This window comes from Pristiophorus japonicus, unplaced genomic scaffold, assembly GCF_044704955.1.
Source record: "Pristiophorus japonicus isolate sPriJap1 unplaced genomic scaffold, sPriJap1.hap1 HAP1_SCAFFOLD_2882, whole genome shotgun sequence".
NCBI classification, from domain to species: Eukaryota; Metazoa; Chordata; class Chondrichthyes; family Pristiophoridae; genus Pristiophorus; species Pristiophorus japonicus.
This window is the reverse complement of record NW_027252649.1, coordinates 4,614-22,581: the sequence shown is the minus strand read 5'-3', so window position 1 is coordinate 22,581 and position 17,968 is coordinate 4,614. Positions and strand designations below refer to the sequence as shown.

Below are 17,968 nucleotides of genomic sequence, written 5' to 3'. Positions count from 1 at the left end.
GTTATATGCAGTGTCTTCCTTAACAGACAAATTGAGATACAGTGTGACTTGCGTAAAACAGGAATATAGTGGCTATATCATTTTTCAGCGATGAGTTGAAGAAATTGTAGGCAATTTTCTGATAACATTGGAACAGAGTTGACTTCAGTTTACAGTGCACTTTTCATGAGAACATGTCTTGATTATAGAAAATGATAACTTTTTAAAAATTGGTATAAAAGGTTTAACAATACTCGTTGGAGTTCAGAAGGATGAGGGGTGATCTTATAGAAATATTTAAAATAATGAAAGGGATAGACAAGATAGAGGCGGCGAGGTTGTTTCCACTGGTCGGGGAGACTAGAACTAGGGGACGCAGCCTCAAAATACGGGGGAGCCAATTTAAAACCGAGTTGAGAAGGCATTTCTTCTCCCAGAGGGTTGTGAATCTGTGGAATTCTCTGCCCAAGGAAGCAGTTGAGGCTAGCTCATTGAATGTATTCAAGTCACTGATAGATTTTTAACCAATAAGGGAATTAAGGGAGGTGGGGAGTGGGCGGGTAAGTGGAGCTGAGTCCACGGCCAGATCAGCCATGATCTTATTGAATGGCGGAGCAGGCTCGAGGGACTAGATGGCCTACTCCTGTTCCTAATTCTTATTTTGATGATTATATATTTTTTGTATTATACTGATACATTACAAAAATCTGAAGGAATAAAATTGGATGGCTTAATTCTTGTTGAGTTGCTGATTGAGCTATTACGTGGCAGACCTGGCCTGGAGCTGCTTGACTGTTACAAAAAGTCTCACCTTTCCAACTTTTTAAAATAACTTCTGTGTCTTTAACGCTTAATAAATATTCAGTTATCTCCAGGTTTCCTATGCTGGAAATCTGTAAATTAAAAGACCATTTAACCCTGAAGTAAAACCTGTGCATCAGTGGACATAACATGAGAATTAGGAACAGGAGTAGGCCATACAGCCCTTCGAACCTGCTCCGCCATTCAATAAGGTCATGGCTGATCTTCGACCTCAACTCCACTTTCTTGCCCGATCCCCATATCCCTTGATTCCCCTAGAGTCCAAAAATCAATCTATCTCAACCTTGAATATACGCAACAAAAAAGCGTACAGCACAGAATTGCTGCACGCTTTTTGAACAGGAAAAATAACTAGCCTCCAACTGTCCTTAAATAGACATTAATCTTTCGCCCCTTTGTTCTTCACTTAAATCAACACTTTCTCCAGACAGTGTTCTGCCCATTCTTCTCAACATAAAGGCATTGGTTTCCATGTGGTCTTTGGTGAGTGTGGCAGGCCTTTGTGTTCTTTTCCTCTGTTCACTGCAGTGGGATGCACTGGGCTTATTTTTTTATATTAATGTGGGCGTCGCTAGCAAAGCCAGCATTTATTGCCCATCCCTGATTGCCCTTGAAAAGGAGCCGCTGCCTTGACAGCCGAGCCGCTTCAGAGGGGCAGTTAAGAGTCAACCATATTGCTGTGGGTCTGGAGTCACATATAAGGAGGGCAAGTTTCCTTCCCAAAAGGACATTAGTGAACCAGATGGGTTTTTACAACAATCCGTTAGTTTCTTGGTCACCGTTACTGATACTAGATTTTTATTCCAGATTTATTTAATTAACTGAATTTAAATTCCCCTGCTGCTACGGTGGGATTTGAAGTCACGTCTCTGGATCATTAGATTACTAATCCAGTAACATAACCACTATGCTACAGTTCCCTGTTAGCTGATGGTTCAGATGAAAATGACGGGGAAACTTGCAGGGCTATAAGGAAAGGGTAGGGGAGTGGGACTGATTGGACAGCTCTACAGGCACGATGGGCCGAATGGCCTCCTGTGCTGTATGTTTCTATGATTAATGGAAGATTGCCACTGTAAACCGGTGTCCTTCAACCATGATGTTACATGAAAATACATCAGCGTGCTATAGCTTTCGAAAGCTAATGTTGAATATTCTATACCAAGGCTTATTCCCATCACAGCTGCAAATATGTGCTATTGTGACATTTTCTAGCCATATCTATTTTTGCATTAACTTGATTGAATTTTGATTTAAAAAAAAAAAATTTCTGAGTGCACATTGACTTTTACTTAGAGATTTTCAGTTCAGTTTTTTTAAAGATCTGTATTAGCTTTAGGAAGATTCTCCTAGCAATTCCGATGCATACTAGCTAAAGTCACTTGCAGTGGCCTCAAGTTCTATGCTAACTTCCAGGGCAGGTCCAAAGTGAACCGAATCTGAAAACCGGAGACTATCATCAAACATAAATAGCACAGGGATAAGAAATGGCAGTTTCCACAAGCACCGTCAAACGAGCCCAATTATCTCTCCCTTGTTCCAGTCGTGTTTTTTTGACAAGTTTCACGTGTAGGGAGCCTAGCTGCCCTGAATTGATACCTCAGTCCTTTCCCATACGTGAACAGGGTCACCACAGGAGTAAGACCATGGACATTAAGAACCTCCCTGTTGGAGAGACCTGCGTCATCAGCCAAGTGATTCCCTGTGGATGTTCCTGAAGCTTCATAGCCCTCCCACTCTCAAGACAAGCTTTCATCCAATGCCTCATCAGGAGTCCAATAAGGTATATAGATTACTGCGTATGTACTTCGGATGCACTTTGTGCTGGGACGGAGGTTCTCTCTAGGTTTTGACTCTTATCATTAACTCAATTGGTAGATAGAAAATCAGCTCATGATGTTCATCAAACCATTTGGCATATTTCAGTTTCAGTCCGTGTCTCTTTTTTTCCCCAAATTGATTGTGTGTATAATAAGCAGTGGCCAGAAATGGAGAAAGGCATCTCTGGTCCCACAGCATTGGCCAGAAAATTATTTGGAATCTCCTTTTGCCTACCCTACAATATTCTTCACACAAAAATAGTGTCTGTACTTGACCACAACAGGGCGTTGCAGATACAAAATACTAATAGTTAAATAGTTAAACCTTTAAAAAAAGGTTTATATCTTCCTGTGAATGGTTCCCACCTACAACCCAACATTCACCAAGAGGCACAACTTGTTCATCGCAGTAAGGTGTTTCATGGGAAAAGTGAGAGGTTTCTCGCATTCTTGTCCTCTTTTCAAAGTTTTCCCTTGTGTTTTTTTCTCACCATAGGGGATAGGCTGCCTTAAGTATTGCATTTTCTGGCTTAGAACTAACGAGTATTTGTAAGACAGTGGCGTAGAGTGAATTTTGATGAAACACGCTAGGTTTAGAAAGAGTGCATCTCTTCCCCTCTCCCCATACCAACTAGGTAGATCCCAGAGTCAAATCTGTTTGTTCCAGGTGTTCTCAGCTAGGGCAGCAATAAGGACACTCTAATTGGCTTCAGAACCTTTTGGCTAGGAAAGCAAACTTCAGAATTCGCACTCCTAATTGCCATATAGCACCCCCTGCTCAGAAATGTACACGTGCAGACATTGGATCAGAACAGGATTGAACTCAGCTGTGACGTTGCCCCCACCCCCCAAAAAATGGTTGAATGCCATATTGGCATTAGTAACCCTCATGAATAATGATCACTTAGGCAAAGTACTGGAGGGTAACTGGCGCTGGTGGAACTGTACACCAAGCAAGAAGTCAATGCGTTGCAGGTGCGGTGCAAAATGTAGTATTGACAATATTAGAAGTATAAAGGCATTCAGTATTGCAACAGTGTTGTGTTCAATAAGTACCTTAAAAGGCAGCTGTGAAAATATATTTTGAGCAATTCATGACTTTTTCTCATGCTTGAGGCATCAAAATGTGTGAGAAAGTCTAAAGAATGAACATAAAATGAGACATTTTTGTGTTCAGACCATTAAAAATTTTTGGAAGCCAGTAAAAATGAGTTAAAATCTGAACTTGGGTATGAACTAATTATTTGTACCTCTGCAGCAAGTTGCATGGTAAGAAAGTCGTGTGAGATGATGCAGTGCTCTCATGGCAGAGAGTCAAATTTCCCCCTTAGGATTTGATAGTTTATGGGAATGTTTATAGTATGGCGTTGAGAACTTATTTCGAAGAATAAGTGAATGCCAAATCCATTATAGGATTTGGGATATTTATAGAGAACCAGTTAAGTTTTAGTAGTTAATGGCTTTCCTGTATATAACTATCTTTTGTTTTAACCATATTTTTGCAGAAATGAATGATGACCATAGTTGACAAAGTGACAGAGGCCTCGAACACTGCAGCTTGCAAGAACCAGACCTGCAGCTCCGTGGCACCTTTCTCTGGAATTGTCAAAGAGAAGAACATGGAGTCAGGGACAGCAAGTTGGGGTACGACATCTCCTATTACAGAGGTACCGAAGAACAAAATCTTAGGACCGATGCCTGGAGCTGCTTTGTACACCAATGCAGTGTCTCTACAAGAGAAATCCAAGCAACCAGTGCAAAAAGATCAAAGTAAGTACAATGTGCAGTTTATTTTGTTGTTGAAAGAGTTAACAGTGCTTTTGCTTGGCATCTGTTCCACATGTCCTGCTCTGGTCTCGCTTGAGGCTGTTTAATTTCATCCTTGTATCCTGTGCTCCCAGTTCAAATTCAATAACTTGCTTGTTTCTATTAGATTGATGCTTTCATCATTTTAAAGAGCAGCAGGGTCGAGTTTCTCTTCCCACTGCCTTTCACCCAGCCGTTCTCTGATGAAAATCACTTGAGTCTTTTAGAGTTCGAGCCCAAGTTCCCACAATTACCATTGTTGTCTTTTGATGAGCTGCCTCCAATGCTTTCAGTATCCTTTTGGATGTCCAAAAGTGCACTCAGTGTCTCACTGACTTGTAATCCAGTGCCGTTGATGCATCTTAGCGTTGGTAGCGATAAATGGTGTACGTACAGTCTATTCCACGAGGCAGTGTCCACCTCTGACTCCAATATTATGCTGCTCTCCTTTGCCCAGGGTCTGATGTTGCACCGCTGATTTTGAAACATAGAAATTTACAGCGCAGAAGGAGGCCATTTCGGCCCATCGTGTCCGCGCCGGCCAATAGAGCCGCACGGCCCTTGGTCAGCAGCCCTAAAGGTTGGATATAAACCTATGAACAATGCCGGAAAGGCACAGAGCACCCAGCCCAACCAATCTGCCTCACACAACTGCGACACCTCTTACACTGAAACATTCTACACTCCACCCCAACTGGAGCCATGTGATCTCCTGGGAGTGGCAAAAACCAGATTAAAAACCCAGGCCAATTTAGGGAGAGAGAAAATCTGGGAAAATTCCTCTCCAACCCATCCAGGCGATCGAAACTAGTCCAGGAAATCACCCTGGCTGTATTCGATTCCCTGCAGTACTTACCATTATATCTGCGCCGGCCAACAAGAGGTTATCCAGTCTAATCCCAATTACCAGCTCTAGGTCCCTGCAGGTTACGGCACTTTAAGTGCCCATCCAGCCATCTCTTAAAAATGATGAAGGTTTCTGCATCCACCACTCCTCCAGGCAGAGAGTTCCAGATCCCCACAACCTTCTAAGTAAAGAAGCCCCCAAATCCCCTCTAAACCTTCCACCAACCATCTTAAAATTATACCCCCTCATAATAGACCCCTCCACCAATGGACTTAGGCCCTTACTATCCACTATGCCCCTCAATATTTTGTACAGCTCAGAGGTCTCAACCACCTCTGTTCCAATGAGATCAAACCCAGCCTATCCAATCTGTCCTCATAACTAAGATTCTCCATTCCAGGCAGCATCCTAGTAAATCTCCTCTGTACCCTCTCTAGTGTAATCATGTCCTTCCTATAATATGGCAGCCAGAACTGCATGCAGTACTCCAGCTGTGGCCTAACCAAAGTATTATACAATTTAAGCATAACCTCCCTGCTCTTGTATTCTATGCCTCAACCAATAAAGGCAAGCATTCTGTATGCCTTCTTAACCACCTTATCCACCTGGCCTGCAACTTTCAGGGATCTGTGGACAAGCACTTCAAGGTCTCTTTGTTCATCTATTAAGTGGCCTACCGCTTAATGTGTATACCCTTTCCTTATTAGCCCTCTAAAGTGCATTGTCTCACACTTCTCTGAATTATCCTAATAAATTATTTTAACGGGCAGTATCATGACAAACACGAGGAGAGTCAAATGGAAGAGAGCAAGTTGAGAGAGAAAATTATTGTTGAGTCACCAAAGAAATAATTGCAATTCAGACTTAAACTTTTATTTAAACATTTAGTTGTACATGAATGTTTTCTGCAATGAGTTTGTTCACCTTGTTTCTGTACTCGTACTGTGGAAATTTGTTTCAGATGAGGCTCTGTCTTGATCAAAAAATCCTGACCAGTAATGAAGTTTACTGAACAAATTTTCTCTTTTGGAAATGTATTGAAAATATGCTGGCGTGAGTTGACAGTACTAAAGGCTTATGGGGTGGGAGTCGCAGGTTACACTGATTTGGGAGGTGGGTGGGGGAACATTAGGGCAGCATATGTACTAAGTTTATGCTTCTAGTCATCCTCTTCATCCTAGCTTTTGTTGCCAGCTTCCCATCGATTGAAAATTTTGAATAAACATTCAATAATCACCCAAATCTTATTTCATTTTACTAATGACTATCCCCTTAATGTGTACAGGTACTTTACATCTCCTTTTACAATATACATTACCAAAGTGGGATTTGGCTTGCTTAATTTATTCCTACAAACAATTGTTCCACCCCTCTTCTCTCCCTGCTTAAATATATTTATCCGTATTAAAACCCACCCTTGCAGCAGCTGCTTAATGGTTCAAGATTTATTGAAATGTTATGAATCTCCCTTATACGCATCAGCAAATTTTATAATACGAGAAATAATTTCCTCATGTTTATGAATATCTTGAACACAAGGTCTCAATCACATGTCTGTGGAACTCTACTAGTCACTCGTTCCATTTTATAACTGAACAACAGGCTGAGGAGTGGCCTGTAACATTCGTGCCACTTAAGTGCCTGATATTGACCATCTCCAACAAGTTACAATCTAACCACCTCCCTTTGTCATTCAGTGGCATTACCATCGTCAAATCCCCCACCTTATTGACCAGATTTCTAACTGGACCAGCCACATAAATACTGTGGCTACAAGAGCAGGTCAGAGGCTGGGTATTCTGCAGCGAGTGACTTGCCCCGGCCTCCCCAAAGCCTTTCCACCATCTACAAGGCACAAGTCAGGAGTGTGATAGAATACTCTCCACTTGCCTGGATGAGTGCAGCTCCAACAACACTCAAGAAGCTCAACATCATCCAGGACAAAGTAGTTTGCTTGAACTGTGTCTCATCCATCACATTAAATATTCACTCCCTCCACCACCGGCACACCGTGGTTGCAGTATGTACCATCTACAAGATGCACTGCAGCAACTTGCCAAGGCTTCTTCGGCAGCACTTCCCAAACCTGCGACCTCTGCCACCTAGAAGGACAAGGGCAGCAGGCGCATGGGAACACCACTATCTCCACGTTCCCCTCCACATCACATGACTTGGAAATATATCGGCTGTTCCTTCATCGTCGCTGGGTCAAAATCCTGGAACTCTCTCCCTAACAGCACTGTGGGAGCACCTTCACCACACGGACTGCAGCGGTTCAAGGAGGCAGCTCACCAGCATCTTCTCAAGGGCAATTAGGGATGGGCAATAAATGCTGGCCTCGCCAGCGACACCCACATCCCTTGAATTAATAAATAAAATAAAAAACTTGCAAAATGTTTTTTCATTTTTCCTATTGGCATGCCAGGTTTCAACCCAGCTGGTTAATTTACCATTAACTGAGCATTAACTTGTCACTTCTGGAAATCCAGGTAATTTATATATGCTATTTAACATGCAGCCACTAACTTAATTACGTCCTCTCATGCGATCCTGTATATTTGCAAGTTGCCTGGTAACGCAGAACTTGCATGTACACAAATAATTTATATTTGAACTGCCACCTTAAACTCGGCCTCTCATTGTTCTGCAGACAACCTGTTGACAGCCAGTTTAAACTGATTTCTGTTGTAAGTACTATAGCATTGACATTTAAATTTGAAAGGTATTTTTTAATAACTTAATCTGCGTTTTTCACTGATTTTTGAACCAGAACCCCGTGTTACTACATTTGATCCTCTTGCAAGCAAAAATAAATTGGAATGGTTTGTAGCATTTCCATTTGAAACTCAGTCGGAAGCGCTCCTATTCTCAACCTGTACAACAGAATTAGTTGTATCTTCAGCATGGCTGTGCCGCCAAGCTCCAGCTGTTGATCTTCCTGGCATGCTACAGCTGATCATGACTGTGCAATTAGACTGAACCCATTAACCTGACCATTTCGGTCACTCCCTTAGAAATGAAGAATCTGCATATTATGTAGAATTTACAGCACAGAAATGGGTCATTGAGGCCAACTGATCTATGACGGTGTTTATGCTCCACACGAGCCTCCTCCCACCCTACTTCATCTCACCCTATCAGCATATCCTTCTATTCCTTTCTCCTTTATGTAGATCGTGCTTTAACATGGTCACAGGATGTCTTAAGGTGCTTCACAGCCAATTACTTTTGAAATGTAGTCATAACATGAAAAATAGGAGCAGGAGTAGGCCATTCGGCCCGTCGAGCCTGCTCCGCCATTCAATAAGATCATGGCTGATCTGATCTTGGCCTCAACTCCACTTTCCTGCCCACTCCCCATAACCCTTGACTCCCGTATAGTTCAAAAATCTGTCTCTCGCCACCTTAAATATATTCAAGGGCCCAGCCTCCACAGCTCTCTTGGGTGGCGAATTCCCTAGATTCACAACCCTCTGTTAGAAGAAATTCTTCCTCATTTCCATTTTAATTGGGAGACCCCTTATTCTGAAACTATGCCCCCTAGTTCTAGATTCCCCCATGAGGGGAAACATCCTCTCTGCATCTACCTTGTCAAGCCCCCTCAGAATCTGGTGTCAATAAGATCACACCTCATTCTTCTAAACTTTAATGAGTATAGGCCCAACCTGCTCAACCTTTCCTCATGGCAACCCCTTCATCTCAGGAATCAACCTAGTGAACCTTCTCTGAACTGCCTCCAATGCAAGTATATCCCTTCTTAAATAAGGAGACCAGAACTGTACGCAGTACTCCAGGTGTGGTCTCACCCACACTCTGTACAGTTGTAGCAGGACTTCCCTACTTTTAGACTCCATCCCCCTTGCAATAAAGACCAACATTCCATTTGCCTTCCTAATTACTTGCTGTGCCTGCATGCTAACTTTTTGTGTTCCATATACAAGGACCCCCAGATCCATCTGTATCGCAGCATTTTGAAGTCTCTCTCCATTTCAATAATTTGCTTTTTTATTCTCTCTACCAGAGTGCATAACCTTACATTTTCCCATCTGCCAAATTTTTGTCCACTCACTTAACCTATCTATATCCTGTTGCAGATTCTTTGTATCCTCCCACAACTTGCTTTCCCACTATATAATCACTATATATAGTCACCAGATATCGACAGATGCAGGTGTTAATTGCGCAAGGCAAGGCCCCACAAACAGCAAATGAGATGAGTGATCAGTTAGTTTCTCTTTGGTGCGTGGTTGCTTAAATCTCTGTTCTTCAAATTGTGTCATGGGATCACTTGCATCCATCTGAACAGGCACAGAAGCTTGGCTTAACATTACACCTGAAAGGCAGCATCTCCCAACAGTGCCACACTCCCTCTAACACACTGAGGCGTAAGCCTAGATTGTGATCAAGTTGTCTGGTGGTGTTTTCACTTTCTGTCCCTGATGCAAGAAGGGTACCAACTAAGCCAAGATGGTGCTATCTGCAATCTATTTCTCCATTGTCCTCTAATCTTCCCATTACCCTAAACTGTCTTTTTCATGATTCCTAGTTCCCTTGTTTGGGTGTCTCCTTGTATATTAAATCTTTGCTTGACCTACATTTTTATTTAATTCTATCTTAATATTTCTGATTATCCAAATACTAATTTTGACCATATTAAGCCACTATCATCTCTACATCTTAGAAACATAGAAACATAAAAAATAGATGCAGGAGTAGGCCATTCGGCCCTTCTAGCCTGCACCGCCATTCAATGAGTTCATGGCTGAACATGCAACTTCAGTACCCCATTCCTGCTTTCTTGCCATACCCCTTGATCCCCCTAGTAGTAAGGACTACATCTAACTCCTTTTTGAATATATTTAGTGAATTGGCCTCAACAACTTTCTGTGGTAGAGAATTCCACAGGTTCACCACTTTCTGGGTGAAGAAGTTTCTCCTCATCTCGGTCCTAAATGGCTTACCCCTTATCCTTAGACTGTGACCCCTGGTTCTGGACTTCCCCAACATTGTGAACATTCTTCCTGCATCTAACCTGTCTAAACCCATCAGAATTTTAAACGTTTCTATGAGGTCCCCTCTCATTCTTCTGAACTCCAGTGAATACAAGCCCAGTTGATTTAGTCTTTCTTGATAGGTCAGTCCCGCCATCCCGGGAATCAGTCTGGTGAACCTTCGCTGCACTCCCTCAATAACAAGAATGTCCTTCCTCAGGTTAGGAGACCAAAACTGTACACAATACTCCAGGTGTGGCCTCACCAAGGCCCTGTACAACTGTAGCAACACCTCCCTGCCCCTGTACTCAAATCCCCTCGCTATGAAGGCCAACATGCCATTTGCTTTCTTAACCGCCTGCTGTACCTGCATGCCAACCTTCAATGACTGATGTACCATGACACCCAGGTCTTGTTGCACCTCCCCTTTTCCTAATCTGTCACCATTCAGATAATAGTCTGTGTCTCTGTTTTTACCACCAAAGTGGACAACCTCACATTTATCCACATTATACTTCATCTGCCATGCATTTGCCCACTCATCTAACCCATCCAAGTCACTCTGCAGCCTCATAGCATCCTCCTCGAAGCATACACTGCCACCTAACTTAGTGTCATCCGCAAATTTGGAGATACTACATTTAATCCCCTCGTCTAAATCATTAATATACAATGTAAACAGCTGGGGCCCCAGCACAGAACCCCGCTACTCACCGCCTGCCATTCTGAAAAGTACCCATTTACTCCTACTCTTTGCTTCCTGTCTGACAACCATTTCTCAATCCATGTCAGCACACTACCCCCAATCCCATGTGCTTTAACTTTGCACATTAATCTCTTGTGTGGGACCTTGTTGAAAGCCTTCTGAAAGTCCAAATACACTACATCAACTGGTTCTCCCTTGTCTACTTTACTGGAAACATCCTCAAAAAATTCCAGAAAATTTGTCAAGCATGATTTCCCTTTCACAAATCCATGCTGACTTGGACCTATCATGTCACCTCTTTCCAAATGCGCTGCTATGATATCCTTAATAATTGATTCCATCATTTTACCTACTACTGATGTCAGGCTGACCGGTCTATAATTCCCTGTTTTCTCTCTCCCTCCTTTTTTAAAAAGTGGGGTTACATTGGCTACCCTCCACTCGATAGGAACTGATCCAGAGTCAATGGAATGTTGGAAAATGACTGTCAATGCATCCGCTATTTCCAAGGCCACCTCCTTAAGTACTCTGGGATGCAGTCCATCAGGCCCTGGAGATTTATCGGCCTTCAATCCCATCAATTTCCCCAACACAATTTCCCGACTAATAAGGATTTCCCTCAGTTCCTCCTCCTTACTAGACCCTCTGACCCTTCTTATATCCGGAATGTTGTTAGTGTCCTCCTTAGTGAATACCGAACCAAAGTACTTGTTCAATTGGTCCGCCATTTCTTTGTTCCCCGTTATGACTTCCCCTGATTCTGACTGCAGGGGACCTACGTTTGTCTTTACTAACCTTTTTCTCTTTACATATCTATAGAAACTTTTGCAATCCGTCTTAATGTTCCCTGCAGGCTTCTTCTCGTACTCCATTTTCCCTGGCCTAATCAAACCCTTTGTTCTCCTCTGCTGAGTTCTAAATTTCTCCCAGTCCCCGGGTTCGCTGCTATTTCTGGCCAATTTGTATGCCACTTCCTTGGCTTTAATACTATCCCTGATTTCCTTTGATAGCCACGGTTGACCCACCTTCCCTTTTTTATTTTTACGCCAGACAGGAATGTACAATTGTTGTAGTTCATCCATGCGGTCTCTAAATGTCTGCCATTGCCCATCCACAGTCAACCCCTCAAGTATCATTCGCCAGTCAATCCTAGCCAATTCACGCCTCATGCCTTCAAAGTTACCCTTCTTTAAGTTCTGGACCATGGTCTCTGAATTAACTCTTTCATTCTCCATCCTAATGCAGAATTCCACCATATTATGGTCACTCTTCCCCAAGGGGCCTCGCACAACGAGATTGCTAATTAATCCCCTCTCATTACACAACACCCAGTCTAAGATGGCCTCTCCCCTAGTTGGTTCCTCGACATATTGGTCTAGAAAATCATCCCTTATGCACTCCAGGAAATCCTCCTCCACTGTATTGCTTCCAGTTTGGTTAGCCCAATCTATGTGCTTATTAAAATCACCCATTATAACTGCTGCACCCTTATTGCATGCACCCATAATTTCTTGTTTGATGCCCTCCCCAACATTACTACTACTGTTTGGAGGTCTGTACACAACTCCCACTAACGTTTTTTGCCCTTTGGTGTTCTGCAGCTCTACCCATATAGATTCCACATCATTCAAGCTAATGTCATTCCTAACTATTGTATTAATCTCCTCTTTAACCAGCAATGCTACCCCACCTCCTTTTCCTTTTATTCTATCCTTCCTGACTGTTGAAAATCCCTGGATGTTGAGTTCCCAGCCCTGATCATCCTGGAGCCACGTCTCCGTAATCCCAATCACATCATATTTTAATATTTTCTTTTCTTGGTGGATATATTTGCTTCTGATTCATTGCTAAGTTTCGCTTCCTATTTAATTTTCCTGCTCCAAAAAAGCCAATCCACTTTTGTCCCATTATTATATTGCATTGCTGCACTGCTTAACATTTTCACTTAAATGAGTGAGGATTCAACATTATATACTAGAGCTGTTAAATCAATGTATTTCACAGGCAATTCATTGCAATTTAGAAGGAATGATAAAAGGTTTACAAGAGCAAGTATTTTCCATTCAAAAAAAAAAGTCACAGAAATGGAACAAATCCACAACGGGGTGTGCCTGTTCTGGAGTTTGTGCTTGGGTGTGAGAGTAGAGGTATCTGACCTGTGCTGTACCTGACCGTGGGATGCTGGATGTTGACACTTAAGTATATACTCAAGTATTTGACTCTCACTATGCCTCATTCAAACTGGTTAATATTGCTAGTGCTGTTCTCGAGACACGTGACCTGGCGTAACTTGTGGAACAAGTGCAATTTTGGGTTGCTCCTTCATGGGAAAGAACCGAATCTTTAGTGAGCACCCCTGCCCTCTTCGTCTGGCACAATCCGTTAAAGCATCAAGTAGGCTGCGTATAGGCTACTGATAACTCAGTCACTTTTGCACTGAAAATGTTTGAATTATCCAATAATTAAGCAATGTAAACAACAGCAAAGTGAGAATTCATTGCATCAAAAGAAATTATCAAATAATTTGATTTAAGTGACTAAATTCAGAGTAGACTGCTGGCAAAAGTAAAGTAATTTAGCACTGCTTTTAGTTGTGCAAGGTATATTTTTAGTTGCCATGCAATTTAGCACCCCAAGGTATACTACATGTAAGGTTCAGGGTGAATCACCAACTTGTTTCTGTCTGTCCCTGCATCATGTTGCACATTTGTGTAAATAGTGTGTACAGTAAAACTGATGCCGAATCCTGCTATTTTGATATAAATAATTTGTCCTGATGTGCTTTGTTTAATGCTAAGGTTTTAAAAATTGTTATTTCCCTCCATTCATTTTACATTTTTAATTTCAGATGCACTGGGCTGTGGCGATGGGATAACACCTCCACAGAAAATACTGTTTCCAGCAGAGAAAATCTCCTTGAAATGGCAACAGATGCACAAAATAGGAGCTGGCCTCCAAAACCTGGGCAACACCTGCTTCCTAAATTCCGCACTGCAGTGTTTGACCTATACGCCACCTCTTGCAAACTACATGCTTTCCCGCGAACATTCGAGAACATGTATGTACATATAGCCTTTCTCTACTGAATTTGATTGTTAATTTCTTTGTCTCCCTACATTATGTACTATACGCGCCCCTGAGTGTGTGTGAGTGGTGAGTTACTGTTGAAAGATGAGTGGGAATGATGTGGTGACTCAGCCTCTGAATCTTCAGTTTTCTACTGTCGTCTCCCACCTCATGAGGGAGTACCTGACCTCTACTAGCATGACTGACGTCAGGGCAGCATTGTATGGGAATCATACATGTAAATCCCTGACTAGGTTAGGAAGGTTATGTTATGGCACTGCTCTCAGTATGTTATGTAATACTAATTTGTCACCAAAAACATTTAAAATATGACCTTAAAACAATTTGCCATCAGCACCACAGATGGTTTACACTGTCGGAGCATGCCCTCTTGTTGAGAATAGCCAAAATCAAATTCCTGGAATGTTGGAAGAGTTATTTTTGGTCTTTGAAGGCCCATTATGGTGGATCTCCCAGAGGCTAGCATTGGATGTATCCTGACATGTAGAAAGTATTAGATTCTTTCTGTTTCTACAGTTATATTTGGGTTCAGTGTACTTCACCAACAGCAACTTGTATTTCTATCCTACCATTATCATAAGATGTCCCACGGTGCTTCACAGGAGCGTTGCAGAATAAAATTTGACACCGAGCCACACGAGATATTAGGACAGGGGACCAAAAGCTTGGTCAAAGAGGTTGGTTTTAAGGAGCGTTTTAAAGGAAGAGAGACGGAGAGGTTTAGGGAGGGAATTGCAGAGCTGAACAGTGACATTTCTTGCTCTCCCCAACACTTAATGTGTCTCTTTAAAGTTTATTGTGTTACAACTTTAAAAAAAAATAATACTATTACAAGCTTTTGAATAACTGCCTGATTGAGTGTGTATTGCTGTATATTATGGTTTAAAATCGTGTTTTTTGTGTGACATATTGTAAATCAGTTTGCAGCAGGTGTTTTTATTCATGTTAAAAGTGTTGCTTATAATGTGTCCGTCCTGTGTCGCACAACAACTTATGTTGATCTGATGTCTATACTCAGGCGCTTTACAGATGTGTATGGAAAAGAAACATGCTTGTACGGAAACTAGGGATCAGGAGGAGTGACCAAAAGCTGGTCCAAGAGATGGTTTTGCGAACTTTTTAAAGGGAAAAGGAAAGATGGAGGTTCTTACGATAAGAATTGGGGGGGGGAGGGGAGTGGTTCGCAAGAGGCCAGAGTCAAAGGACTGTAGAGTTTGATATAGATATAAGAACTGGAGGAGATTTCAGCAATAGGGTGCGGTGAGGCCATGAGGGATTTAAAAACCAGGATTGCAGATTTTAAACTTGATGTATTGGTGGATGAGGAACCAATATAGGTCAGCAAGGGCCAGAGTTATGGGAAGCACAAATTGGTGAGGGACAAGATGCATGCAGTAGAGGTTTGGGCACGTTGGAGTTTATGGAAGGTAGAGTAAGGAAAGCCAGAGATGACAGGGATGTATAAGGGCTTCAATGGCAAGGTGGGCAATGTTGCAGAGATGGAAAGAAGCAATTTTTGTGATTTGAGAGGATGTGGACTCTAGCTCTGCTGGGGGCTGAACAGGATGTTGAGGTTGCAAACAGCCTGGTTTAACCCAAGTGTGTGGCTGGTTAGATGGATGGAATCGGTGACTAAGGAGTGGAGTTTGTGATGAGAACCAAGATGATGGCTTTAGTCTTCAGTGTTGAATCGGAAGCAGTTGAGATTCTTACAGGGCTAGATGTTGGCCAAGCAGCCTGACAGTACAGAGTCAGTCGAAACAGATGGTAGAGCTGTAGAGCTGGGTGTAAATGTGGAGGTTGACCCGCATGTCTGCAGTTGATAGTACTCTGGGGCAGCACACAGATGAGGAGATAAATTCTTGGGGGACTCTGAAGATGACTGCGAGAGTGGGAAAAGCAATTGGTAGCGATGTTCTGATTGTTTAGACAGGTAGGTGTAGAAGCATGCAGGGGCAGTTCTATGGAGCTGAACAAGGAGAGGTGTTTGTGGAGGATGGCGCTGACAATAGTGTCCAACTTCATGGGGTTGAAAAGGGATAATGTACCAAGGTCACAGAGGATGGTTTGGGCCTTTTTAGTGTTGTGAAAAGGTCAGAAGTTGGGCTGGAGTGATTTGGACAGTGATTTACGGGAGAGATGGACGCAGCTGAAAGATGATAACAAATTGAAATACCTTTAGAGAGCAAAGGAAAATGAGTGAAGGGGTGGTAATTGATGAAGGCGGAAGGGTCATGTCATACTTGTAACACTTGCTGGAAATTGTTTTGCTAACTTCCCTATTGCTATAAAGCAGCATATTGTCCTATTTACTTTGAGTAAAGAGGCAATAATTGTCATTGTGTTTCCTTGTAGGTAATGAACAAGGATTCTGTATGATGTGTATGATGCAGAATCATATTACCCAAGTCTTTTCCAGTTCTGGAAATGTCATCAAGCCGATGTCAGTCATTAACGACCTCAGACGTAAGAATTGTTTTTTTCCTTGAAGTAACTAACCTCAATAAACTGTCAAGATAACAGTACAATGCAACTTTCGTTATCTGCCTTAGTGTAGCACCCCGCAATGGATGTTGAGAATTGATAACTAGCATCCCCAAATTTTGATGTATGTATGATACAAGAATACTCTTGGCACAGGATTAAAGACAAGCCCAATACAAGTAACCAAAAATAAGTGAATCGTTTTTATGCCATAAGATTAACTTGTATTAGAAGGAGATTGGTATTAGCAGGCTTTGCAGTAAGGTAACATTTTGCACAACAATTCTGAGACGTGGATAATGGAAGTTGCACTGTATGTTTAGAATTTGAAAACCATATTGCCTTTCATGACTTGAAACCACTGACTAGGCCGCTGGTTTGTAATTTTCGTGGAAAAATGGGCGGAATGCAATTTCCCCCAAAATCCTTACTTTAAAAACTCCCGGTATCCCATGTAGCAAAAATGGAATTTGACTTAACAGTCCCTCGAAATCAGTAGACCTGCTGATGAGGGAAGGATTCTTAAAAAAAATGCTGTACTGGATACAGGCTAAGTTTAAGGGCTAATATAAGGAGGTTTTGATGGTGCAGTTTTGCTTTCATAAAAATAATAAAAGCCATTTCATTGATATTACATCTCAATAACCCGAGAATTCATGAGGACTTTCACAGAGCTCGTGACTTCCTATCTAATATCTCAGGGGTTCCTTTTGAAAATGGGCATGCTTGGTGTGCTGGACTGTGCTTCTGTAGACCTTTATACATGAACACTAACTTATCACCTCAGTAACTTAACATTTTATCTGATTTTCACCAAACTTGATCAGTGATTTTTCTCTTCAGACTCGTGGTACCTTTTGATAAATCAGTAGGTGAACTGGATACAGCACCTAAGCACTGACTCGTGACCTCAGTAAGTTAGACTTTTAGATTTTTACCAAACTTATAAGGAACTTCCTCTACACTTGATGCGTTCATTAAAAATGGGAGAAACTTTGCATTTGTGATTACTGATTTGATACCCTGATCAATGCACAAATTTGCAACATGCCAAAAAAAATACCAAAATACCTAAGTGCGAAATGACAGACATACACAAAACAAAGTGCTAAAAGACATTTTTTTTGCGAGTGCTGAATTGTTGAAAATCAAGCCCTTTTTAGTTTTAAGATAACCTTTTAATGACTGGACTTTATTCTCTTGATACTTTGCTTTAAAATTTTCTGCCCTCCTTACTCGTCCTATGTATAAAATGTAATCTGTGCAACGGAAAGATTCGAGCTTTCTGAATCACTAGTATAATTTTCTAGTGGCGTAGAGTTGGTGTTGGTTTATCTGAGCAGCCCCCATTAAAACATTTTGGGATTGAAATAAATCATCATGACTTGCTTAATGAAGAGATCCACTCATCATTAAAGTAGTGCTG

The 17,968-nt window shown here is 41.9% G+C and overlaps 1 protein-coding gene across 1 annotated transcript; it reads left to right on the top strand.

The window, feature by feature from the left end:
- Positions 1–2,419: 2,419 nt before the first annotated feature.
- LOC139248080 (ubiquitin carboxyl-terminal hydrolase 42-like) lies at positions 2,420–17,455 on the top strand. Its single transcript, XM_070871830.1, has 5 exons — positions 2,420–2,584; positions 4,127–4,391; positions 13,820–14,029; positions 16,414–16,524; positions 17,386–17,455. Exons 2-5 carry the CDS (start codon positions 4,133–4,135, stop codon positions 17,412–17,414), a joined length of 609 nt encoding a protein of 202 aa, XP_070727931.1. The 5' UTR covers positions 2,420–2,584; positions 4,127–4,132; the 3' UTR covers positions 17,415–17,455.
- The last annotated feature ends 513 nt before the right edge of the window (positions 17,456–17,968 follow it).